Genomic DNA, 26,454 nt, shown 5'->3' on the forward strand with positions numbered 1-26,454 from the left:
ATGATTTCCAGTTTCAGGGCCCAGAATGTTACATTTTTGTCATGGACAACACATACGCCGTCATTCCCCACATGCTGGACACACGCACAGTGCTTGATCTACTCACCCACACTCTTGAGCATCTTGTGGAATTGGTCCTCACACTGAATGCTTTCTCATTCAATAGCCTTTTTATCAGCAGGTAAGTGGAGTCCTCATGGCCGCCAGGAGGGGACCCAGCTGTGCCATTATTTTTGTCAGCTGGTAGAAGAATGCTTTTTCGCTTTCTACACCAGCTTTGTCCCTGACCTCTACAGACGATACATCGATGACTACATCGCCGCCACATGTTCCAATGACCAGCTAGAGCACTTCCTGCATCACTTCACCAACTTCCACCCGTCCCTCAACTATACAGTTAACATATCTTTCACTGGTCTTCCATTTCTAGACATACACCTATCCATTAACCATCCGCGACTCTAATTAAGTTTACTACAAACTCACAGATTCACACAGCTGTCTTCTGTAAAACTCATTTCACCTCAAACACACTAAAAACTCTCTCCCTTTTTCACAGTTCCTCAGCTCCAATGACTTTGCAGTGGCCACATGGAGTTCCAAAACCAAGCACTCAAAATGCCCTCTTTTTTCATCAAGCAGAGGGTACCCCACCCATGTTATTAATAGGGACATCACCCGAGCCAAAAACAGCTTTTGGATTATAATCAGGAACTCCTGGCCTCACAACCGCACTCCTTTGGTGCTTCTTTATCACCTTTCTATCCCCAGGACCATTAACTACAACTTTCCCATCTTACAGGATGATCCCTCCATTATTACACTTTTTTCTGACTGCCCCATCATCTCATATCGCTGACCACCTAATCTGCTTAACCTTGTTCATAGCTCCCTTGACCGCCCTCAGCAATCATCCACACCAGGCACTTTTCCCTGCAACAGAACTTGCTGCATCACCTGCAAATATATATCCAACTCCACACTCTTTCAAGGCCCCTCAGGACAATTCCAGATCACTCAGATGACATATTGTACCTCCAGCAACCTTATTTACTTCATCTCTTGCAGAAAATGACCAGTTATCTTCATTGAGGAAACAGGAAGGAGACTGGGAGACTGCTTCAGAGAACACGTTAGAGCTGTGAGGATCCACAGCCCATAGTTTCTCATTTCACCTCAGATGGCCATGATCACACCGATCTCTCCGTCTGCACTCGCAAAGAAGGGTTTCTCAACTCTTACTGCAGAAAAGCATCCGAAACAAAAATTATCTTGAAACTTGGATCACACCTTCCCCCTTCTCTCAACGACATATATATTTATATATTTGGCTGTGTAAGAAACAAACCCAATGTAATGCTCTGATCGGGCTTTGACTTGCCTGGGTGCAGTGTGCTACATGAGCGTTTCATCTCCATAAACACAATAAGGACAATAAAAGTTTTTTTTTTTTTAATGAATGTTAAACTTTTTAACAATAACAAGTAGTAGAGTTCTTTTCTACATTTTCTTAGAAAAGGATAAAACATTATAGCTTTTTATGAAGTACAGTATATAAACCTTATAGTACAAGCACATTAAAACTTTAACGCATAAAATATTTATGAAGAAGGTGGAATCTGATGCGCTCCAAATGTGGTGGGGTATTCAGACAATAACAAATCATAAAGCTAAAATTAGCAGTGTTATACTGATACTGATTTCTCTCTACTGGATGAGCTGAACGCCTATTTTGTTTGATTTGAGAAGGGAATCATGGAGCTGCCAGCACCAGTGTTCCCAGCCACTGATGATATGGCCATGTCTGTCACGGAGGCTGAAGCCAAGGCAACTTTTAGATGGAAGGCAATTGGTCCAGTAGGCATTCCTGGATTCCTTAAGTCCTGTGTAGACCAAATGGTTATGGTTTTTATGGACATTTTTAAATGTTCTCTTTTACAATCTTCAGCTCCAGTGTGTTTTAAGGAAAACACTATTATATCAGTGCCAAAGATAAATACTGCAACCTGTTTCAATGATTACATACTGGTAGTGCTTACATCTACTGTAACAAAATACTTTGAAAGGCTGGGCATGAGGTAATTAATACTATGGTACCAGAGTGCTTAAGAGTCCCGGAGTTTGCATACCTGTGTGACTGGTCCACTAATGACACAATTTCCCTGGCTCTTCACACTGCCTTGGCTCTTTAGTTAATATGTCAGAATGTGAAGAACCTTAAATAGTTCCACCCAGAGTAGGCAGCAAGCTTAGTGATCTAGGTATCACCACCTCTGTCTGCAGCTGGATTCTGGATTTCCTGACTGGCAGACCACAGACTGTGAGGGTCGATGGAAATTTTTCCTCCATGCTGACCATCAATATTGGTGGTCCTCGGGGCTGTGTGCTTAGCCTCCTGTTATTTCCTTGTTCATTCACGATTGTGTGGCTAGACACAGCTCCAACTCCATTTCCAAATATGCCGATGACACTAGCATCATTGGCCAAATCACCATTAACGATGAGACGGCCTACAAGGACGAGATTAGGAACCTGGTGGAGTGGTGCCTTGAATAATCTCTCCTTCAACGTCAGCAAAACCAAAGAGCTGGTTGTCAAATTTTAGAAAGCAGGGTAGAGACCACACCCCTGTTCACATCAATGGGGTGGCTGTAGAGATGGTTAGTAGCATTAGGTTCCTGGATATCTTCATTACTAATGATTTAACGTGGTTCCAGCATGTAACTGGAGCTACAAAGAAGGGACAATAGTGCCTTTACTTTCTCATACAGTTGAAAAAATTAGGTCTATCTTTACTATTCTTACTACATTTTACAGGTGCACTATTGAGAGTGTGCTTACGTGTGGTATTACAGCATGATTTCACAGCAACTTGTTGTCTTACTGAAAAGAATTACAGGGGGTGATCAGGTTAGCCCAGTCTATTATTGGTGTACAGCTCCCCTCCATTTTAGTCATTTTTAGAATTCACTGTTTCAGGCAAGATGGAAGTATTGCCAAGGATAACAATCATCCTGGTTTCTCACTTTTCTCTCCCTTTTCCTCTGATAAGCATAATAGGAGCAAAAAGGCATTTACCTCCAGATGCAGAGAGAATTTATTTCCGCAAACTGTTAGATTACTGAACTCAACCCATACCACTGACTCACATTGATGATTTTTATGTTTTGATGTTTCCTTAATGCCTTTTGATCTTGCCTTAATGTATCAGGCATACATTCAAATAAGCTTTTCATTGTGTCACGACCACCAACCTGCCCAGACCAGCCCCCAAGAAAGCTAATCAGTGCCAGCATCAGGGCGATAATTACAAGCGCTGCCACATGTGTTACCTCGGCACCAGACGCCCTACCGTGCGACAGGCTGCAGTATTTAAGCCATTCCAATCCGCTTCACGCTGTTCGGTACTGAGTTTACTCCCTGAGAGCTCTACCTGGCAATTACTGTTCCTTGTATGACTTTGGATTTGGACTTCCCTTTTTCCTTTTGACTTTAGACCTCGCCTCTCAACTCTGATTGTTTGCCACCAGAGTACTACCCCAATTTCGACCTACCTTACTCCTTTCGACCACGACCTCGCCTCTTGTTTAGGATTGTTTGCTTCTATTGGACTTCCTGGATACCGAACCATCTTTTCCTTTCGACTACGAACTCGCCTTTCGCATTGGATTGTACACCTGCCGTGTCTACTGCCTACCCTTGCGTCTGCACAGGATCCATATCTCTTCATTAGGATTTGCCTAACACATTGCACTTGTGCATATGGCAAATAAAATGAAGTGAGCTGATCTCTTCTGTGCTTATTATAACTTTGGGTAAAACTAACATCCTTCCAATCAATCTTTCTCATCACTCTCCTGTATTAAAATGGTTGAATTTATTCAATTCAACTTGAATTCTGGTGAGAACCCAGAACAAATTTAGAAAGTGGCCATAAGAGATAATTCCTCCACCTTCTCACCACTAAAATACACCCCAAAATAATGTTTAACTGAATTGAAAAAAAGAATGATCAGAGATGGAGTAGAGGCAGAAATTCAAAGGACAGAACTGAAATAATTAGTGTGTTAAAAAGGTGAGTTTTATGCATAAACAGATATATTTTGCACTGTACTAAACAGAAATAGTGTTGTCAGGGTAACTGAATAAGTATGTTTTTAGCACTAAAACTAAAAAACAAAGTACTATTGTTTTCTGTTAATGCAATTAAAACCAAGATGATGGTGTAATTTTGCAACCAGCTAAGGTAAATGTATGTTTTCAAGTCTTTTATCAAAACCCTGACTATGATTATTTGAAACACAACATGACTATGATTATTTTAAAAGTTTTTTAATGATTTAAATCTGACTAAAATTAGTAATGAAGATAACAAAGAAATGATACTTAACTTCCTAATCCTAATCCATCTGTCTAATAATCTTAAATTCTAACACTAATATTCCTTTTCTATTTCACTTGTAATATCCTTCATTTTTTCTTGCCCATCATATATAACCCTTATAGTTTCTGATATTTTTATTATTTTTGATTGTAATTTATGGCAAGCATACTCTTTAGATAACGTGATTCCATATTATATTCCCTATTAATCAAATTCTAAAAGTATGCTTTTGTTTACTCCGATATCGTGCGTAAAAGCAGAAAAGCTTAAAACTATCACTTTTCTCACAAAGAACTGTATATAAACGTACAGTAACATGGTCAGAGGGAGCACGTAAAAACGTTTCCGAAATAACCACATGTAAGACTTTGATGCTTAAAATGTTTAGGGAGAAATGGCATACTGGTGTGTATTTTTTTCTTTAAACTTCCAATACCAGCAACATACAGTTTACATAATATGTTTATGTTCCAAAATTAATATTGTTTATGAGCATGTGAAAGGCATGGTGAATCTGAGATTCTCAAAACTTACTTTGTATGATTGGAAACGAATACGTGATCGGATCAACGAAAAGCTGTGGTGTTACTTTTTGTCAATGAAAAAATAAGTCTTTTCATTTATAAAGACGGTTACAAAGAATGTGGACCAGGGTAATACTTTGAGTTTACAGCTTGTCCAAGGTCATTCATTATTAATACTATTAGCAATATCTTCGTTAAAGACTTTGATGCATAAAATATTTCTGTAAAATTAAAATATTTATTATAAAGGTGGTAGGATGTGTACTTTTGTCCAACTGAGCAATCTTGCTCTCATAAAATATACCAACTTTTTAATGTATAATAATTAACATGCTCTAATACACAGTTTAAATTTAAAAGCTCAAATGCTGTACATGAGAGGTTAAGCTTAATTAGCTCTTCCTGGCGGTTTTACAAGGTGATTCCGGATATTATTAACATAATCTAATTTGCAGTATGACGGCAGGGTCGGTAGGGTCCAATCTCCTTTGCTGAGACCTCCAGCATCTTACACCTATGCAGTTAGGCCTCTTGACTTCATGGCATAAACCAAGAAGGAAGACTAGAGTTTACTATGATGTAAAGGAAGTAATGCCAAAGATGAGCGGAAAGAAAATTCCTATTAAGATATTGAATATTTGGCACTGTAAAATCAACAATATGGAATATCTTGAAAAAGTTTTCAAGCAATCTTCAGAGTGGAGGGTGAAAGTATTGCAAAACTCACTGTGTTCAGAAGACTCTGACAGGAAAATAAGGGCACCACATTTGCAATTAGCAGCATTATGCTTCTGGTTGTTAAACACCTAGAGGACCCCAATGCCTATGTGCAGCTGCTGTTTGTTGACCTCAGCTATTGATAAGCAAGCTGAAGCAAATGTCTGTTAACCATAACATTATAAGATGGTATCACTCATTTAAAAAAAAAACGCACACAATATGTCAGGGTCAATATAACTCTTTTGGAGTCACGATCCATTAGCACAAGTGCCCCTTGGGGCTGTGTGGGCTCACCAGTTTTGATCGCACTTTATACAAATGATTGTACGAACAGTACTCAAAGTAACCTCATTTTCAAATTCTCTGATGATATAGCTTTGCTTGGCTTATTGCATAGAGGAAGCAGTTCATCTGTGTACATGTCAGAAATCCAAAGGTTTGTGCAATGATGCGAAAACAATAGCCTAATTTTGAATGTTAATAGACAAAATAAATAGTTTTTGATCCCAGAGCAGTTGGTGATCACTCACATGTAGTAATCAACAACTAACCTATCACTCAGGTTGATTCATATAAGTACTTAGGAGTACACATAACAGTAACATACTCATGTTGAGAGTGTTTGTTCCAAAGTTAAGCAGCGCTTATATTTCTTGCGAAGACTAAGAGTGTTTGGGGTTCGATTGGAAATAATACTACTGTTTTACCATACTGTAATTGAGAGCATTATCAGATATGGTGTGGTTTGGTAATTTATCAGTTCAATTAAGACAGCAAATTATCCGTCTCATCCAAACAGCTTTGAAGGTCATGGGAGTGAATCAGCACCCCTCCCTGCAGACCATCTTTGAAAAAGCCATAATCAAACAGGCAGAAAAATGTTTTAGCAGATCCTTCCCACATCCTCAATTCTGAATACCAACTTCTTCCTTCTGGCAAACATTTTAGGGTTCCCAAATATAACTGTTACGAAGCGTCTTTCAGGACCCTGATGCAGACGACACAATCCGGAAGGGAGTGAACACACACAGGGGGGAGACGAGGAACTGGGCTGGTAGAGGAACTGGGGGGGCGTGACGAAGGTGCTCCGGGGGGATGGTCCATGCGAACAGTCCAAAAGGGAGTCCAAAGGGAAGTCCAGTGCAGCCGAAGGTCCAGAGCCGGGTGATAAATCCAAGATGAACAAAACAAAGTTAAAAGCCGGAGCGGAATTCGGCAAGAGGTTGTAGACTACAATCGTGACAATAAGTCAAACAGATACAAACATTCCTTTGTTCCACTATCCATTAAAGCTGTCAATGCAAATGGAAAGGATAAACACAATTTTTGATGTTTACAATCACCTTGTGTGCAATATGTTTTGTAATGCGTTATAAATGTGCAATAGATTGATGTGCAATGTTTTTTTTTGGGGGGGTGTGCATTAAATTTCAATGTACAGAAGTGCTATGTGTCCACAAAAACATTCCCTCAGGGGACAATAAATCTTATTTTAAGAAGTAGTTTATACCTTAACAGGGCTTGGCATCACCTAGACAGAGATTGATGACCTTATATTTCCGACTCCTTTTGCACTATTTTAATGCAGGAATATGCGTAATAAGATGGCATGGTGGTTAGCACTACTACTTCAAAACTACAGGGTCATGGGTGTAATTCTTCTGGTGCTTGTGTCTGTGGAGTTGGTATGATTTCCCTGTGTTCATGTGGAGTTTTCACCAAATGCTCCAGCTTCCTTCTGTCTCCCTAAGACATGCAGTTTGGCTTGTTTGACTACTCTATATTGTCTTATTTAAGGGTGTTTTCAAGGAGAATTACAGCTTGAGAGTTGGCTTCCCATGACAACTAGTACTGGATATATCACAGAAAAAGAACCAAATTAACTTGATAGGGTGAATGGTCATGAATGATATGTGAACTATCTAATACTTTCAGTAAATTTGTAATGTTCAGGAAAAGTCAAATCTCAGCTGCTTTTAAAATTAGTATATAAAGAAGGGCTGTGTAGAGAGCTATTATTGTGCAAGCCATGAACAACCACAAACACCTTGTTTTACTATTCTATTAATATTAAATGAAGAAATCACATGGATATACTCAAAAGAAGCATAACCAACTGCATTATATCTAAAGAAACAAGGGATATCTGATCAAATGCCCATTTGGTAACTCACTTGTTAGGTCTTAAATTAAAAGGGCTTAAAATTAAACTGATAAAACAGAATTCTGATTGCAATTACTGAAATTCAGTATTACTGAAAACAGATTATTCTGATCCATCCAAATTGATTCTAGGGTCAAAGTTTGGACCAAGTCATCCCTCTAGTGACAAAATGAGTTATGACACCCCTCCCATTGCTTGTACAGCAAATCATAATTTGGATACAATAAAATAACAACCTTCATTCCTTACTGGTGAAAGACTGCATGAAGTGCTGGATGTGATGCCATATTACATACTTCATTTCCTTACAAAAGGGTAAACAAAAATATCTCATTAAGTTTTTAAAAAAATTGTAATTAAATACCAGCTAGACCCCTAGCTGGTACTAGACTTCCGAATGCATTTGTTTTTAGGCTAAAAAATATGGCAAGCCAAGAACGTCAATTTGGAAGTTAGATCTGCCAAGAAGTTTGGAAGATTGGGAAGAAGTTAGGCCCAAGAGGATTGAATGTCAGGACCCAAGGAAGTCAGCATGCAAAAGAGAAGAAGTAGTGAAGAGCCCAACTGGATAGAAAGCAATAGTAAAACTCCAAGCTTTTCTAGTTTGAACATTTGAAATAAATAGTTTGCAATTTCATAATGCTTGGTTTCAGTGCTTGATAGGGATGGCAAATATTTTTTTTCTTGGATAGTGAGTTGCTATTGCCTGGAGTTAACTATTAGGTTATTATTAACAGTTGGTTAGCTACTGTGTTGTTCCTTTTAGTATTTTTGAAATTTCACGTTGAACTGAAGTAGAAGTCGAACATTTTAAGAACATTTTTATTTTGCAGAAATGAAACAATACAATAAACTTATGAACATGAATTAAATGAGTAAATATGTTTTACTTCAAATAAAATTCTTATAAACGTAAATATGTAATACTCCTTAAAACAAAATAAAATTACAAAAATAACTTTAAAATATTCAAGCATTAAAGTAACAACTCCTCAAGAATTCAAACGGCTGCTTATTGTAAAAATTTGAAAAAGAGGGTACATTGCACACACAAAGTTGTACAACTTTGGGATTTCGGTTTGAGTAAAATATTTGCGGTTTGGTATTGCATAGCGCGAATCCAGAGTTTTCACCATTGCCTTAAAGCCATTTCTCTCAATGCTTTGGATGGGCACCATGTCTTTACACAGGTACACAGGTAATGCGTGTGTAATGTCCTTCCATCTCTGGACAATTACTAGTAAATGACTCAGGCAGCAGTGTCTGTGTTGTGGCTTTTTTATTCACACCGACACTAGAACTGCTGGATTTGGAGTGCATTTTCATACTTTCCTCATACTCGCATACATGTTTTGTCTTTAGGTGATGGAGGTTGCTAGTATTATCACCTCTGGCTAAAATCGTCGCCTGACATAGTTTGCAGATAACCGTTTTCTGCTCGTGGTCCGACTTTTTAAATCCGAGCCATTTCCAAACAACCGATAAAGCACTCTTCTTTTCAACAATTTCATCCACGTATTTGTGTTTGTGGACGGGCACACTGAACACATGCATTTGTTTTCACGGAAAAGGGAAGAGGACGCCAGCGTGTTTTTACTGGCCGCAATGATCTCAGATGCATCATAAACCAGATGTCTGAACCACCAAAGGTCAATAATTCTGAACCTCTCAGATTTCCATATGTCAGCAAAATTAACATTTTCAGAATTATAATTGGAGCTAAAATACGACAGAATTTTAAACTATGATAGGTCAAATTTCCAAACCTCGATGATGCTGGCGGCACAATCTATGTAAACATCAAAATCCATTCTCTACCAGTATAGCCAAATTCATATCGTGGCACATATTTCCACCGGTATACCGTCTATACCCCCTAATTTCAACATTAACTCCATTATGCTTTCAGAGGACATAGTCATTTAAGTGTTGGTGTGGTGAGTATCACTATATCATAAGACCTGTTTTATACCTTCTCCTGATGTTTCGGACACGTGATTCAAGTCTCGTGTTTGAAAGTACTTACAATGGGGTGGGATACATACATTATTGACTGCGGGCTCAGGCAACCCACCAAAACCAGATCTGCAGATTTCATATGTGTTTCAGAATTTGTATCTGTCGTAACTGTTAATACAATAGCGAATATAAATGCAATTCTACTGTTTAATATTGTGACTCATACACCAATGCTTTACCAGTGATGTGGTTGAGTATACACTATTACTACAAAAGTTCAGTCTTACCATACTCACAATGAAAACAATATGCAGCTACTGTGACAATTGTGGTATTGTCATAAATCAAATATGCATTTTTATTTCTTCATGCCATAATGTCTTACTTATTTTTTATTTACTTTGTTAGGTTTTTTTACTATTTACAGCAGTGTCCTGGTATCACAGGGGGAAAAAAAACAAACATAGGATTTTTTTCTTCCAATCAGGACTTTTTATTTCCTAAGTAGGACTTTATTAACTCCTACATAGGACTTTTAATACTATTTATTCAATACAGCAGCCCAAAAAGTAGCTAAAAACTTGTTGTGAAGTTACTTTATGTATATACTGTATGTGATAAAACAGACTAATGCATGTTTATATGCAAGTTTCGTAAAGATTACCAAGTTAACCGGATGACTTTTGTGAACATGTTGACAAAAGTCTGGATTTTCAGTCTCACGAAGCAACATATCCTATACTCTTAACATGCTCCAGGGCAGGTTAGTCAAACGTATCCTGACTTTGATGTTAAGAGCTCGAATCATCAAGATCAATTTTCAAGATCACCCTTTGTAGCTAGCTAATTTTTATTTGAAAGATACTGTTTAAGCAGACTGTCATAGCTTGTCATAGCTCCGCTTTAAAAGAAACTCAAACTCTGTGCATAATGGGTTGAAATTCTTTGTGAAAGGTGCAATTTTTTTACTGTATTGATATTGCATTTCATTAAAGTGACAATGTGTCATGCAATAAGGAAATTGGACTTTACACTAAAACTAAAACAGTTCTTGTGTGCATTAATAACATTTACCACCCATACATTATTGAATACCACCAAACCTGGTAATATTCTCATATATAATTCTATCCAAATGTAGCTTCTGTTCCCTGTAGCTATGCACCATGATCTGAAAATTTCTTGCAGTATTTCATAATGTAACAGGAGCTCTGGACTGTATATCCCACAGGGCCGAAGGAGGATGTTTTTTTAATAGAAGATTCACAGCATCAATGTACAGTTAAAAAATAAAATTCTAGCTGAATAAAATACAAGTATTGATTACACAAGAGACATTATTACCTGGTAAAAAAAGACTTCTGTAACTTAGGGAAGCACTCACCTATATTACTTGATTCATAACACAAAATGTGGGGAAAACAGACAATATACTAATAAAGGAATACATTTTTAATTGTACTGATGATAATGATTATTCTTCCTCCAGTCCTCCTTCAATCTTACTCATGTTTCGTCTTGCCTAAAATTACTCAACATTTTTCATTCAGAGGATTGAACTACACTGTATTGTACAGTCCCTCTGGTGATACTCGTACAGATGCAGCCATTCAAAATGCGCGGGCGATACCACATTATTTTCCGGTACGCTGTACGCAGTCTACCGCAAGCTACCGGTAAATACCGCGAGTTACCGGTAAATACCGCTAGTTACCGTAAATTCTCCTATAATACGACAAGCAAAATAATAGTATCCGGAATTTCCGCAAGGTGGAGCTAATAAAGCTCAACCTCTCATGTTTGAGCTGTGGCCATCAAAGTCTTTAACGAAGATATTACTAATAGTATTAATAATGAATGACCTTGGACAAGCTGTAAGTGTAAACTCAAAGTATTGCCCTGGTCAACAATCTTTTTTTCATTGACCGTCTTTGTAAAAGTAACACCACAGCATTTCGCAATCACGCATTTGTTTCCAATCATGCAAAGTACAGTGATTCACCATGCCTTTCACATGCTCATAAAAGAGATTGATTTAGGAACATAAACATATTACCGTATGCAAACTGTACTGTATACAGTATGTATATGTATATTTAATGTCTTAACTGTGCCCGTTTAAGTATTGAATATTCATATCTAATTTTACCACTGAAGGGAAATCTTAGTAGCTGAGCATAAAAAGAATAGGAGCATACTGCAACGCGTGTGAAGGCCATAAACGATATTAATTTTGGAACATAAACATACAGTATATGGCTGGTCTCGGTACTTTAAAGAAAACATACACGAAACATGGTTTCATTATGACCAGAATCGGTCTTGAGATATTTTTAACTTGATTTATAGTATTTGAGAGGTATGTCTTAACACCGATACTACAGTGCGTAAATACTGCTCACGTATATGTTTCTAGGTTTATATTATGCATTTCATACGGTCAAATTACTTTTGAGCAACTAATAAGAAGCGCGAAACAGTATGCGTTTTAGTTTCGTTTTGTGCTGGGACTCTGCTTTTAACAATGTCCCCGTGGATTGATTAGAGATATCAAGTACATACAAGTCATTTTTTAAATGTTGTAGTTCGTCTTGTAAAAATGTTACGAGTACATCATCTATCAACAATTACACAGGTTCTGTTTCCATATTGCGGATTTTGGTTACGTAATATTATTTTCTAGATTTCACGTTGTGAATATATGATTTGGGCAAACAGAGCCGCAAAGAAGTACATTATGGGTTGTTGTTTTGTTTTTTTTGCAGTTTTATCTAGAACAAGCGATGCTTAAACCTTTGTCTGATTCTTGTGAAACTATCCACACGACAGTTACAGTACCTAGGAGTACGCTGGGCAAACGTTCCGAGGTCAAATTCTTCCAGCACGGGGGTACCTTTAAAGCGGAGACGACGGCACCGAAATTTTTTGGCGTGCCTTCTCTTTAAAGCCCTGGCCAAATATGAAGACAGTACGTACAGTTATAATTCAAACGGAATTAAAAACTACACAACCCAGTTACCATGGTGGTGCTTGTGATCATTGCGTTTAACCAACGAAACAGGGCGAAAAATCAGTCACATGACTTTGGGGCAGAGTTTCGAAAGCTTAACCTATCAGCAACAAAGCGAAATTTACACGATAGGCTACCTCAAACTGTCAGTTACACGACTGTGTATGTCGCTTAAGCCACTCCTATTTGGCATTTTAGTTATGGAGGCGAGAAGACACCCCCCCCCATCTCTGGGTGTCTGATTTGCCGCCATCTTTAACCGCTTCGTGTCCGAATGGTAGTAGCTACGCGTACGAAATAAAGTTCATCCCAGCTACAAAACATATATATTTTTGTGGTAAGAGGGCGCAAAACATCAGTATTTACTGCTTTTAATTACTGTACGATTTATAGTTGAAATCTGAGCCTAGATATAAAGTTAGATATAAAGTTAAAATCTCGACAAAGCAATGTAGGAAATACAGAGAAAATTAATCCTTTCTGACATCTAAAATCAGTTTCGATCAAAGTCTCTAAAACGAACAAGTAAAAGAGGATTTTCGGAGGGCAATTACGCTGTGTTTATATAGGATAAGTGATCTATGAGCAATCTAATTTCTTGTTCGTTTAAAACAGTGAAATGTCAGCTGCAAAAGATCGCACCAGAAACAGCACTCTCTCTGCCTGTCATAGACGTTCAGGAAAGGCTGAATGAAGTCATGTCAAGAACAATAATTCGGTGATCAATAATAACAGTTGTAGGACAAGAAACAAAAGATATTGAAAACTTAAGATTTTTAAGGCTAAATCTCAAATTCATTCTACAAATTAAGGCAAATGAAAATTCAGGACGTTAAAGTGCTAGAGGTGTAAAAAAATACAAAAATGCACATGAGCAAAAAGTTTTAGAAATGGAGCAAACAGAAAAAAAGCCATGCCTATAGTGCAGAAGAGGGATGCAGGAACACGTGCTTAGATATACAAAAAAATCACAAAAAGGTGTATGTTACAAAAGAACATGCAAACATGTTCATCATGTACATGAACATGTACATCAATTTCCCTTCCCGATCAATAAAGTCTTATCTATAAACATGAAACAGAGTGAGGAATCAAAAAATTAGCATGCATAAAAAACAGCAATTCTGTCAATGAGCCCTAAATGAATTAATAGCAACCATGGTTTCATGGAGGGCTTCTCAGATAGTTGGGCATTCAGGTAGATTGCCAGGTGAAAGGATTTGTAAACATACTTTGTTAAAGCAAGTCAGTTTTTTCCGCAACACATAAAATACATTTTTCCAAGAAAGTTTAGCATTTGTCACTAATGAAACCACTAAATAAAGACATAAATATAGAAATCATAAGATTTTTTTTATTCAATGTTGGTAGCAGGATGAACTGTGCTAAGTGTATATTTTGTTGCAGAGTTGCTGCAAGATGTTAACAGTGAAAAAAGGTATTTAGAAATGAGTTATTTCAAGAAGAAAATTTTCAGAATAATTGCAAATCTAGCAGGATAGAGAAAGCACAGAAAACAGGCAGTTAGATTGATCAGATTAGTATGAAAGTTATTTAGCAAAGGGAATGAGAAGAGTGACAAACTAGTATGCTTTAGATCTTTTTATCTGAACCAGGGAAAACTGATCATGTTTCTCTATAACAATAATAAAAAACTTTATTTTATATATCACCTTTAAAAGTGGCATCTCAAAGCAATACAGTAGATATAAAAACAGATAAAAGGACCACAGATTACAAAGTAAATACATATAAGAAAGACAAGCAGTTAGAGGTGCTACCAAAATTAGAAAATGAAGCAGATACAGACACTAAGTCTTCTGAAAAGAAAGGTTCTGAGGTTAGATTTAAATGCACTCAGGGTACGTGACTGATATCACTGGGAATACAAATTGAGAGCTCTGGGGTGCAGCTAGAGAAGACCCTGTCACCCACAGAATGTAGATGTTCTTGAGGACAGGTAGAAGACCAGAGTCAGACGGACAAAGGTGGGGAGTAGACAGATAATAAGCCATATACTGTAGGTACTGAATGAGGATGAGGATTTTGAAGTTGACTCGAAACCTGATAGATAACCAATGCAAGGACTTGAAAACAGGTGTAATGCATCCCTGATAGGATTCTTGCTGTCATATTCTGAACATATTGAAGATTGCTCAGTGTGGATTTAATTTCCCCAGTGAACAGGATGTGCATTTATTAATTCTAGAAAAAAAAAGCCTTTCTTGATTTCTCTAGTTCTTAGTTTCTCTAGTTCCCTTTAAAATAAACTATTATTCCACAATGCAGAGTATTACATGGCCAGTTATACATGATATTTGTGATTTCAAGAAATTAACACAAGCAGCTTTTGGAGATTTAAGTGTTGGCTGAGTTATTGCAGGATAAAAGACTAGAGATGTTGGTAAGAAGAAGATAATTTTGGGATAGCTGAGGAATACACTGATAACAAGAACACTTCCTAATGGGGTTAGGCATACTTTTGATGAAGATGATGAAGTTAACAGACTGTATGTTTACATAGATACTGAAATGAGGATTGTATTTTAGATTTTGTGTAGTTGTTAGCGTTGAACTGTGTGTTGGATGCACATGAATTGAAGGAATAGGCAAACATAGCTGATGCGGATCCACAGAGCCAGCATATTAAGATGTTTATAATTAGAGGCAATTTGTTTAAATAACTAGGTATGGATACTGATGTGCAAGAGAGGTGGAAAGGCTGTTTCCTTAAGCCAGCACTATAAAATATTTTATTCTCAGTGAGATGCTGCCATTTCATAGTGGGTTTCTAACACTGTGTATAGTTCAATCCACACAGTGCCTTTACTTCCATCCATTTCTAATCTCTTTATCCAGTACAGAGGATTTGGAGCCTATCCCAGTAAGCAACGGACACAAGGCAGAATACACCCTGGACATAGCGCCAGTCCATCACAGGACAGACAGACACAAACACACACACACCAGGGCCAGTTTTCCCATAAACCAATTAACTTACCAGTATGTTTTGGAGTGCGAGAGGGAGTCATATCACACATATGGAGAAAAACCATGTAACCCAGAGAGAACATGCAAACCCCACACACACAGGATGGCAGGAATTGAACCTAGGACCCCAGTGCTCCAAGATAGCAATGCTAACCACTTTCCCACCATTATAAATGGATGGATATCTTAGTTATCTTTCTAGTTCACAGGTTTGCATGCATAATTTAATTTTGAAAGCCACTGAGACATCAGGTACTAGTGTTGTATTTATTAAAAAGAAAACAAAACAAAAAGCATACTAACAACTGTGCCATCCTACTCTTTAATTAATACAATTTATTATTTATAAACAGTTAACATTGTTAGCAAAATATTTTGAATTATATTTAACCCTATTTTTTCTTTAGTTTTGTATTTAACTTATTATATGATAGTCAGATTTAATGTATATTTGAACAATGAAAATATATTTTTACAAGATGCGGGGGAAAGTGCAACAACTTATTACAGTGCTAAATTTAATATTATTGCTAATAGTTTATGCTAACACCTAACTTTCTTAATTAGATGTATTTTAAACAGTGAACTAAGTGTTACATACCATTCAGAAATACAATCGAGAATAGTTTTGTGGTGTTTGTATGGATGAAACGTTTCTAAAATGTATAAATGTGATTGAATCCCATGGAACTATGACTTTATTTTTTAACAAACATTCCTTTGAAAAAATGAAACGTTTCCCTTGGTCAGAGATTAAATAAAACCTCACTCGCACCAAACAAATTTATATTTCTTAATATCACAACATGATTGAATTTAAGTCTTTTTAATAACAATGAATAGTCACCTATGTGTTACAAAATAAACATTTATATTGATTTGAATCGCGTTTTGATTTAAATCGTAAACGCGTGTTTAAATATATGTGTTTAAAAGCGATATACTGTATAAAAGCGCTGATTCTTATGGAGTGTGTTCCGCGGGGGATTCAAAAAAAATTTTTTTTAATCGCGTATCTAAGGAAAATTGCAGTATAACTTTGTTCATGCTCAAACAGTGCCATGTTACATTATAATTTGGGTGTCTCCTCTTGCCAGAAAGCTCTAAATTGCAACGTAAATTGCAAAAATGCACTTGGAATCTGTCCAAGCCCTCCTACGAAAATTATTTAAACTGCGACACTGATCATTCATCTCTAAATAAACTTTATTTTATATAGCGTTTTAAGCGAATAGGTAATTAGATTGCTCATAAACCTAATCGCTTTTTCTACATAAACACAGCGTGATTGCTCTCTGAAAATGCTTTTCCTTTATATTTAGGCTCAGATTTCAACTATAGATCGTATTATTATAAACTTTCTTGGAAAAATGTATTTTATGTAAACCATGTTTGCTATTAATTCATTTAGGGCTAAAATACGTTCATTGTCTTCCAATCGAGTCGAGTTGACATTGGAAGCTTGCCACTCCCGGACTGTTAAACCAACGCATTAGCATGTTAAAGCGATTCTATTGAGGGAGTAGCCCAGCTACCACTTAACACTGTACTTCCTACTTTGAATACCTGTGAAACCGGTTTAATTCGTCACAGCCAGCACTCCGGCAGAGAGGGGGTTGAGTAGTGGAAGCAGGCGAGATTTCCAGCGAAAGACACCTCCCCCCCCTCAAAACCCAGTAAGCAGTAATGCTTTAAATTGAAAATCGAGGTAGATTTTGAGGATGATAAAGAGGATAAACTGGGATGGGAGGAGGGTTTGGTTTTGCATAAGGGGCGGGATTATGATAATTGGAGGAATTTGCGAGAGTATAATGGTTTGATATATTTGATTTTGTATTGTGGCTGTAGGTGTCACATAACATTCAGAAATACAATCACGTATTTGACAAATAAAAACGATTACAATCTAATCCTTCCACGTTTGATCCCAAAATCCCAAGAAATATAAATCTTGACGGGTAGAAAGCTATGCTGAAAGTTTATTAAGATACTTAGAAGACAAAGATACTGTATCAATTTATGTTGCATTAGCCTGATTATGATTAAAAAACACATATAATTAAACACGCGTTTGCGATTTAAATCAGAACACGATTTAAATCAATATAAATGTTTATATTGAAACGCATACTGTCCAGCCTCCATTTCTCTATAAAAATTTACTCTGTTGCACACACACACACAATAGAAGCAGGAAGCAGAAGCAGGGACCGTTGTCAGAAGGGAAGAAGGTGACTATTCATTGTTATCAAAAATGACTTAGAATCGATCATGTTGCGATATTTTGAAATATAAAAGTCAATTGATTGTCCATAATATCGCTATTCTATTTTTTCGAAGAAATGTTTGTTAAAAGAAAAGTCCAGCACCAGCTGGATTCGAACACACAACCTGCCAGTTGTTAGTCACGCACGTAGACCAGTAGGCTACAAGACAGCTCGCATGAACAGGGAGGCGAAACAGCCCTGCACAGCCCTGTCGCAGTACACGAATATAATCATACCGTTATTAAATTCTTTAGATACGCGATTCCATATTATATTCCCTATTAATCAAATTCTAAAAGTATGCTTGTTGACTCCGGTATCACGTTAGTTAAAGACTTCGATGCTTAAAATGTTAAGGGAGAAATGGAAAACTGGTGTGTATTTTTTTCTTTAAAGTACCAAGACCAGCTATATACTGTATGTTTATGTTCCAAAATTAATATCGTTTATGGCCTTCACACGCGTTACAGTATGCTCCTATTCTTTTTATGCTCAGCTACTAAGATTTCCCTTCAGTGGTAAAATTCAATATCTACAACGGGCACAATAAAGACGTTTACAGTAAGTCTTTCTACGACAGACCAACGGACCACGAGTGCCCCTGTCGGTCAACCAATCACGTACCGCGGTACCCAACGTCATCTTGCGTCATGATACGTGACACCGCAGCCAATTACCTGCGGTACGTGTCTGTACCTCGCACTTTGAATGGCTGCATCTGTATATTGTGTCTTAATCTTCTGCCAGGTCCTCCCATTGTGATACAGCTACTGTAAATTAATAAATTTCTGCATAAAATCAATATTGCATAACTACATAATATTTTAAGAGGGGCTCCACTTCAATGCCATAATGTAAATTAGGTCATTCCAAAACAGGTGTGCTATTGTGACTTTTTTTTTGTTTTAATTTGAGATTTCATTTTATTTCACAATTAACTTTCACATGTAGCGGCGATTCTTTGTCAGGCATCTTCCCAAGCTTTTGCAGAGGCTACTGTCACGATTGTAGTCCCTCCCCCTTAAGGGCGTTCCGGCTCTTTCTCTTCCGTGTTGATTTTGTGCACCTACTCCCTGTTCCTGCCTCCCTACTTAAGCCAGACGCTCACTCTGTTCCGGGCTCTGCATTGGTTCCCGTACCAAGCGAGTCTGGGATCTGGAGCGTCTGGTTTAAGTAGGGAGGCAGGAAAAGGGAGCAGGTGCACAAAATCAACACGAAAGTGAAAGAGCCGGAGCGCCCTTAAGGGGAGGGACTACAATCGTGACAGCTACAGTATAGCTCCTTGCAATTACAACACATTTTTTCCTCATAATTCATGGTCACTAGATTAAGATACACACATTTTTTGCCAAGGTTTTTCATAAATGAAGGATTTGATGCTTGATACTCCTGCCTACTGAAGTTTGGTGTAAACTCTTAGTCAAATTGTTTAAACTTGAGTTGTTTTAACTGGATAACTTAAAACTGTACTTTTCATGAAAAAGAGATGCTAAATAGTATTATTACTGTTAATAAACACATTTATAACTTTTTATGTGATATGAGTCACATTTTTGCATGTGAGGTATGTTGCATTTGAGAAAAAAATAAATATAGATACATTTCCATAGCATTTCCATAGTAAGAGTCTTGTGATATCTGTTAACTATTTCAGGCATAGCTTTAAAAAACATTGGTTTTCTACGTATTTTTAATAAAAGTGAGTACTGGAATCTCTGGAAACTGGAAAGGATCGTCTTTCATCAATAATTCAGATTGTGCAAACAATACATTTAATTATAAAATACCCTGTACTAGAGTTTGTTTTTTCATTCTTAGTAGAGTGCATTTTACATTTTAAACTGTTTTAATAACCATTAGAAATGCTGCACTATTGTACTGCAATAAATTAGAGTATAGTAATAGCAGACAAGTGTATACCCACTCAACTCACTCTCTTACTCCTGCCATTTTTTTCTAATTGTCTTCCTTATAATTTGTTTTCTTATCTTAGCCATGAGACACATGAGAACTAAGGCTGTGATAACTTACTCCAGGGGACCATGGAGGTTTTGTTTTTGTTATTTACCATTTATTTCACAGCACAACACTGAGTCACAGACTGAACAGACATTACTCTGATAACAGGTCTATATACAACTCACATCAACTTTCCTGAAGAAAAATTAATAAAGCATAATCCATGATGCACTGCTACAGTACATCATAATAAACATGTTAACTCCTTGTGAACCAAGCTGTGCCTTAACTAGAGAAACTGATGTGGGTCAGGTGAAGTAGATCTGCAAGATGTAGAAAACACTTAACAAGCTGTAATGAAAGTACATTGTACTGCTCATATTGTGTAATTAGGATGTTAAAATCACTGTACTGTGACAGCTGCATTTGTAAACCATGAATTAAACAGAAGTACTCAACTGTAAAATCAATGCATCCTTCCTTATGTCAATTATTGAAACAGTCAGATTAGATCAAAAATAGATCAAATCCATTTCACTCTATCTTCATTAAGATTTTGATGACTACAATCAAGATCAAACTTCTTTTTTATTTTATTCAACTATTCAACCACAAACAGAAAATGAAATGAAAGATACAGTGCTAAAAAGTCAATAAAAAAAACTGTGTATCACGGAACAATTAGAAGACATACAATACATTTTTTTTTTCAACTTTTAAAAGGCGGTTTTAAAAGGTCATTGTAGCAGCAATTGCATTTCAGAATTTCAGAACTTTGTAGTTGCGTGTGTATGATTTTATTTATCGAGACTCACAAAAGCATGAAAGATAATGAAAAAGTCCACATACCTGGAACTCAATTCCATAGTTTTCCCTGCAGAATTCTCTTAATTTAGGATACACATGTTCTTTTAAAGCACTTCTCTCAGCTTCTGTGTCTGCAACACAGAAAAAAACGAAATGTTAAAATGCATCATATTAAATAGCAGTTTAATATGTGATTGTGAACAGTCACAACGAAATTTAGGAATGTGCTGTGGTATTATTAATACTTGCTTTAATTTCATTTAGATTTAATGTTGTTACAAATACCTACAGGCATGAGGTTAGTCAAACAAATTGAGTTTTGGATCAGTGGGCTACAGATCAGTCTACTTAATTAGACTGATTCATTCATTCCTGTGTCCACAAAACCAACATACAGATGCAGCCATTCAAAACAAGCAGGTGATACCACATTATTTTGCGGTGCGTTTGACGCAGCCTACCGCGAGTTACCGTAAATTCTCGCATAATACCTCATAATACCACGTGGTACCGCAAGTAAAATAATAGTATCCGGAATTTCCGCAAGGTGGAGCTAATAAAGCTCAACCTCTCATGTTTCAGCTGTCGCCATCAAAGTCTTTAACGAAGATATTACTAATAGTATTTATAATGAATGACCTTGGACAAGCTGTTGACTCAAAGTATTGCCCTGGTCCATATTCTTTTTTTCATTGACCGTCCTTGTAAAAGTAACACCACAGCATTTCGCAATCACGCATTTGTTTCCAATCATGCAAAGTACAGTAATTTTTGAGAATCTCCGATTCACCATGCCTTTCACATGCTCATAAAAGAGATTGATTTAGGAAAATAAACATATTGCTGTATGCAAACTGTACTGTATACAGTATGTATATGTATATTTAATGTCTTACTGTGCCCGTTTAAGTATTGAATATTTATATGGAATTTTACCACTGAAGGGAAATCTTAGTAGCTGAGCATAAAAAGAATAGGAGCATACTGTAACACGTGTGAAGGCCATAAACGATATTAATTTTGGAACATAAACATACAGTATATGGCTGGTCTCAGTACTTTAAAGAAAAAATACACACCAGTATTCCATTTCTCCCTAAACATTAAGCATCGAAGTCTTTAACTAACGTGATACCGGAGTCAACAAGCATACTTTTAGAATTTGATTAAAAGGGAATATAATATGGAATCGCGTATCTAAAGAAATTAATAATGGTATAATTATATTCATGTACCGCAACACAAGAATAGCACAAGCTGTACAATGTCTGATGATACTGTTTCTGTAGTGCTTTTTTAACACTCCTTGCCAGTGGCGCTGTGGGATAGGTTCCTGACTTATACATCACACATTGGGTGTTTGAATCCAGCCGGAGCCATTACTTTTTTTTTAACAAACATTTCTTTGAAAAAATAAAATAGGGTTAGTGTTAGGGTTACTGTCAAACTTTAAATCAACAATTGATTTAAAGACGATCTGTCAAACTGCAATGAAATACAATATTGTTGTTTTTATCCTATTGTACTGCATTTTGAGAAGCCACCTTTAAAGGCGCTATTAAAAAGCACTGATTCTTATGGAATGTGTTTTCTTTCTTCTTTTTTCAGCATGGAATAAACCTATTACTTGATTCTTATGGATGCCCGGTTCCGCCTGGGATTTAAAAAAAAAACATGGAATCGTGTATCTAAGGAAATAGCGGCATAACCTTATTCATGCACAAACAGTGGCATGTTACATTTTTAATTTGGGTGTCTCCTCTTGCCAGAAAGCTCTAAATTGCATTTTGAGTGTGGTTTTTGACTTTTTTTAAATTACAACCCATAAATAAAGCTGATATTGTTTAGACTTTTAATTATTTTAAACAGTATTACAGCAGCACAATGCACAATGCAATGTAAATCGCTATTTTTGTCTTCTGCGTAATAATGTTCACCTCTCTTTCCAGCAAATTAACAATAGTAATAATAATGAACTTTATTGTATATAGCGCCTTTAAAGGTGGCTCCTCAAAGTGCTTTACAGGATAAAAACAATAACAACAATACTGTTAAGCTGGGAAAACGATTTTTTTTTTTAAAGAAATAAAAAATGAGATATAATGATGTGTTCCGGCTTAGACATTAACGAAGAGCATAACGAAGGTCATAAAGGTCATAAACGATATTAATTTTGGAACATCAACATATTATGTAAACTGTATGTTGCTGTAAATGGTATTTTAAAGAAAAAATACTGTAAAATCCTGAATTCGGTAAAATGTTTCAGGCATTCATGTGAAGGACAACAGAGCTTTCACTGGCCGATTATCAAACTTTATTGATAAAACAAAAACAAAAACTATCCGACCAAACCAGAAAAAGAAAAAAAGAATCAAGAATAACGGGCACAGCAAGAGCCTGCATTCTCTCCTCAACCGTCCACACCACACTTTTCCCTGGGTCAGAGATTAAATAAAACTTCACTCGCACCAAACAAATTACCACACACTGAACATGTTAACCTGAGCCCAAAAGTCAAACATATTGATGTGCATTCGCCTGGCGCAGCGCGGTTTTCATCACTCTCTGCGGAAGTGCTGGCCGTGATGAATTAAACTGGTTTCAGAGGTATTTTCAAAGTAGAAGGAGGCAAGATTTCCAGCGAAAGACACCCCCCCTCCAAAACCCAGTAAGTACAGTACTTACTTACGGTAGTACTTCTCACGTTAAGAAAGCTAGGTGTTAGCATAAATTATTAGTAATCAATAATATTCAATTTAGCACTGTAATAAATTGTGCTAATAATAAATTCTATTCTACTCTGAGAATGTAGGGGGAGGAAGAATGCCCGTGGTCTTTTCACTTACTGCAATATTATGGACACTCAATTGACTTTTTTTGTAACAACTTTTTTTTTACAGCTGGTACAGCACCCCACCGCGCCCACGCACCAGCATTATATTCTCATGTATGGGTAGAATATGTTCATTGTCTTCCAATGAAAGACGGGTTCCTTTCACCGTAGTCGGGAGACATTAGAAGCTTGCCACGCCCGGACCGTTACACCAACGCATTAGCATGTTAAAGCGATTTCATTGAGGAGCCGGGCGCGATAATTGATTAAAGCAATTTGGCTGCAGCAAATGTGAATTCTGTCTGGCATTGCCAGATTGTGAAAAAATAAAAGTATTTAAATCAGGATGGGAGGGAAGGGAGTCGTCTCTATGACACTCTCCCTTATAAACAAAACAAAAACTAAAAATAAGATACAATCTACAGACATTCACAACATAAACATATCTTAAAACATTTATATATATCGTTAAATTATTACTTTAAATATATACTTTAAGTTACTGAAACAGCCAGTTAATAAAATCGTTGCAATTTTGCTCTTGTTTGGAGGTGGGGATATTCTGACAACAATTGATTTAAGGACAATCTGTCAAAGTGCAATGCACTCTGCTCTCGGCCGCTGGCAAGGGTGCCAACCTGTAGAAGCAGCACCTGTATGGAGACTTTTCGGCAGCACCGGGAGCAGTACGACGCATTACAGGGGAGGACTGGGAGGTTAGAGACACTCCTGAAGATGCAGAAGCCGAAGACAGTGTGTACCGGCAGTCAAACGCTTGAGCAGCTGTCTCCCGATGAGTGCCTTCCCCCACCGCACAGGTTGCAATGCCTGGCGGAAGCTCTGCCCCCCACAGAGCATACACCACCTCAGGACACTCCACCCCTGCTTCTCTGCTCACCACTGCCCAGGACCTGGCTAATGCTGTCCCCGTCGTCTATCTCCCTTCAGGAAGCACCGTTTACACAGCGGAATTCACAGACGCCAGTGGAACGAACAATTCTCCCAGATATCCAACTGTTGCCCATCGCTCAAGAGAAGGAGGGGGGGTTGTACTTGCAGTGCATCGGTATAGATGGGAAAGCCATAGCCGACCGCTACGCCGCCCTCGTGTTTGGGGTGCTTATCATTCTCAGTGCATAACAAGGAAGATTGATAAACATAAACATAATTTCATGGTTAAATAGTGAAGTCTAGCCATGTGTGAGTCTAGTCTCACAGAGCTTCAACAACAGATGACAACTGGTGAGTTCGATTAAGAATGAATAAAAGCATTTCATTAATAACGCGTTTGCGTTTGTCTGGGTGCTGACAAAGTAAAATACAATTACTTTTTGACAATGAAGAACTGTGTGTGTGTCTCTCTCTCTGCTGGCGTTTGTAATAGTTTTTATTTTCAAATACATTTTAGCAAAGTAATGTACCATAAAAGTATTGTGAGACATATTTGGGTTAACAAGTTCAGTGTTCAGTGTGTGGTAATTTGTTTGGTGCGAGTGAAGTTTTATTTAATCTCTGACCCAGGGAAAAGTGTGGTGTGGACGGTTGAGGAGAGAATGCAGGCTCGCGCTGTGTCTGTTATTCTTGATTCTTTTTTTCTTTTTCTGGTTTGGTCAGATCATTTTTGTTTTATCAATAAAGTTTGATAATCGGCCAGTGAAAGCTCTGCTGTGCTTCACATGAATACCTGAAACATTTTACTGAACCCAGGATTTTACAGTATTTTTTCTTTAAAATACCAATAACAGCAACATACAGTTTACATAATATATTGATATTCCAAAATTAATATCATTTATGACCTTTATGACCTTCATTCTGCTCTTCGTTAATTTCTAAGCCAGAACACATCATTATATCTCATTTTGTATTTCTTTTTAAAAAAAATTTGCCCAGCTTAACAGTATTGTTGTTATTGTTTTTATCCTGTAAAGCGCTTTGAGGAGCCACCTTTAAAGGGGCTATATACAATAAAGTTCATTATTATTACTATTGTTAATTTGATGGACAGAGAGGTGAACATTATTACGCAGAAGACAAAGATAGCGATTTACGTTGCATTGTGCATTGTGCTGCTGTAATACAGTTTAAAATAATTAAAAGTCTAAACAGTATCAGCTTTATTTATGGGTTGTAATTTAAAAAAAGTCAAAAACCACACTCAAAATGCAATTTAGAGCTTTCTGGCAAGAGGAGACACCCAAATTAAAAATGTAACATGCCACTGTTTGTGCATGAATAAGGTTATACCGCTATTTCCTTAGATACGCGATTCCATGGTTTTTTTTTTTAATCCCCGGCGGAACCAGGCATCCATAAGAATCAAGTAATAGGTTTATTCCATGCTGAAAAAAAGAAGAAAACACATTCCATAAGAATCAGTGCTTTTATATAGCGCCTTTAAAGGTGGCTTCTCAAAACGCAGTACAACAGGATAAAAACAACAATAAAAACAACAACAATATTGTATTTCATTGCACTTTGACAGATTGTCCTTAAATCAATTGTTGATTTAAAGTTTGACAGTAACCCTAACACTAACCCTATTTTATTTTTTCAAAGAAATGTTTTGTTAAAAAAAAAGTAATGGCTCCAGCTGGATTCGAACACCCAACGTGTGATGTATAAGTCGGGAACCTATCCCACAGCGCCACTGGCAAGGTCACATGCTGAGTGTTGAAAAAGCACTACAGAAACAGTATCATCAGACATTGTACAGCGTGTGCTATTCTTGTACATGAATATAATTATATCGTTATTAATTTCTTTAGATACGCGATTCCATATTATATTCCCTTTTAATCAAATTCTAAAAAGTATGCTTGTTGACTCTGGT

At 37.0% G+C, this 26,454-nt stretch overlaps 1 protein-coding gene across 5 annotated transcripts in view; it reads right to left on the reverse strand.

The window, feature by feature from the left end:
• Positions 1-26,454, reverse strand: part of nwd2 (NACHT and WD repeat domain containing 2) — a 211,979-nt gene that overhangs the window by 155,205 nt on the left and 30,320 nt on the right. For 4 of the 5 annotated variants that reach the window (XM_088627888.1, XM_088627905.1, XM_088627881.1 and 1 more), the window contains exon 3: positions 20,828-20,916. In XM_088627888.1, the coding sequence (XP_088484014.1) occupies positions 20,828-20,916 (89 nt within the window). Of the gene's footprint in view, positions 1-1,567; positions 1,884-20,827; positions 20,917-26,454 lie in introns of those variants that run through there. The other variant, XM_088627915.1, reaches the window with a different exon arrangement.

Source organism: Lepisosteus platostomus, chromosome 1, assembly GCF_059453375.1.
Source record: "Lepisosteus platostomus isolate fLepPlt1 chromosome 1, fLepPlt1.hap1, whole genome shotgun sequence".
In the NCBI taxonomy this organism is placed as follows: domain Eukaryota; kingdom Metazoa; phylum Chordata; class Actinopteri; order Semionotiformes; family Lepisosteidae; genus Lepisosteus; species Lepisosteus platostomus.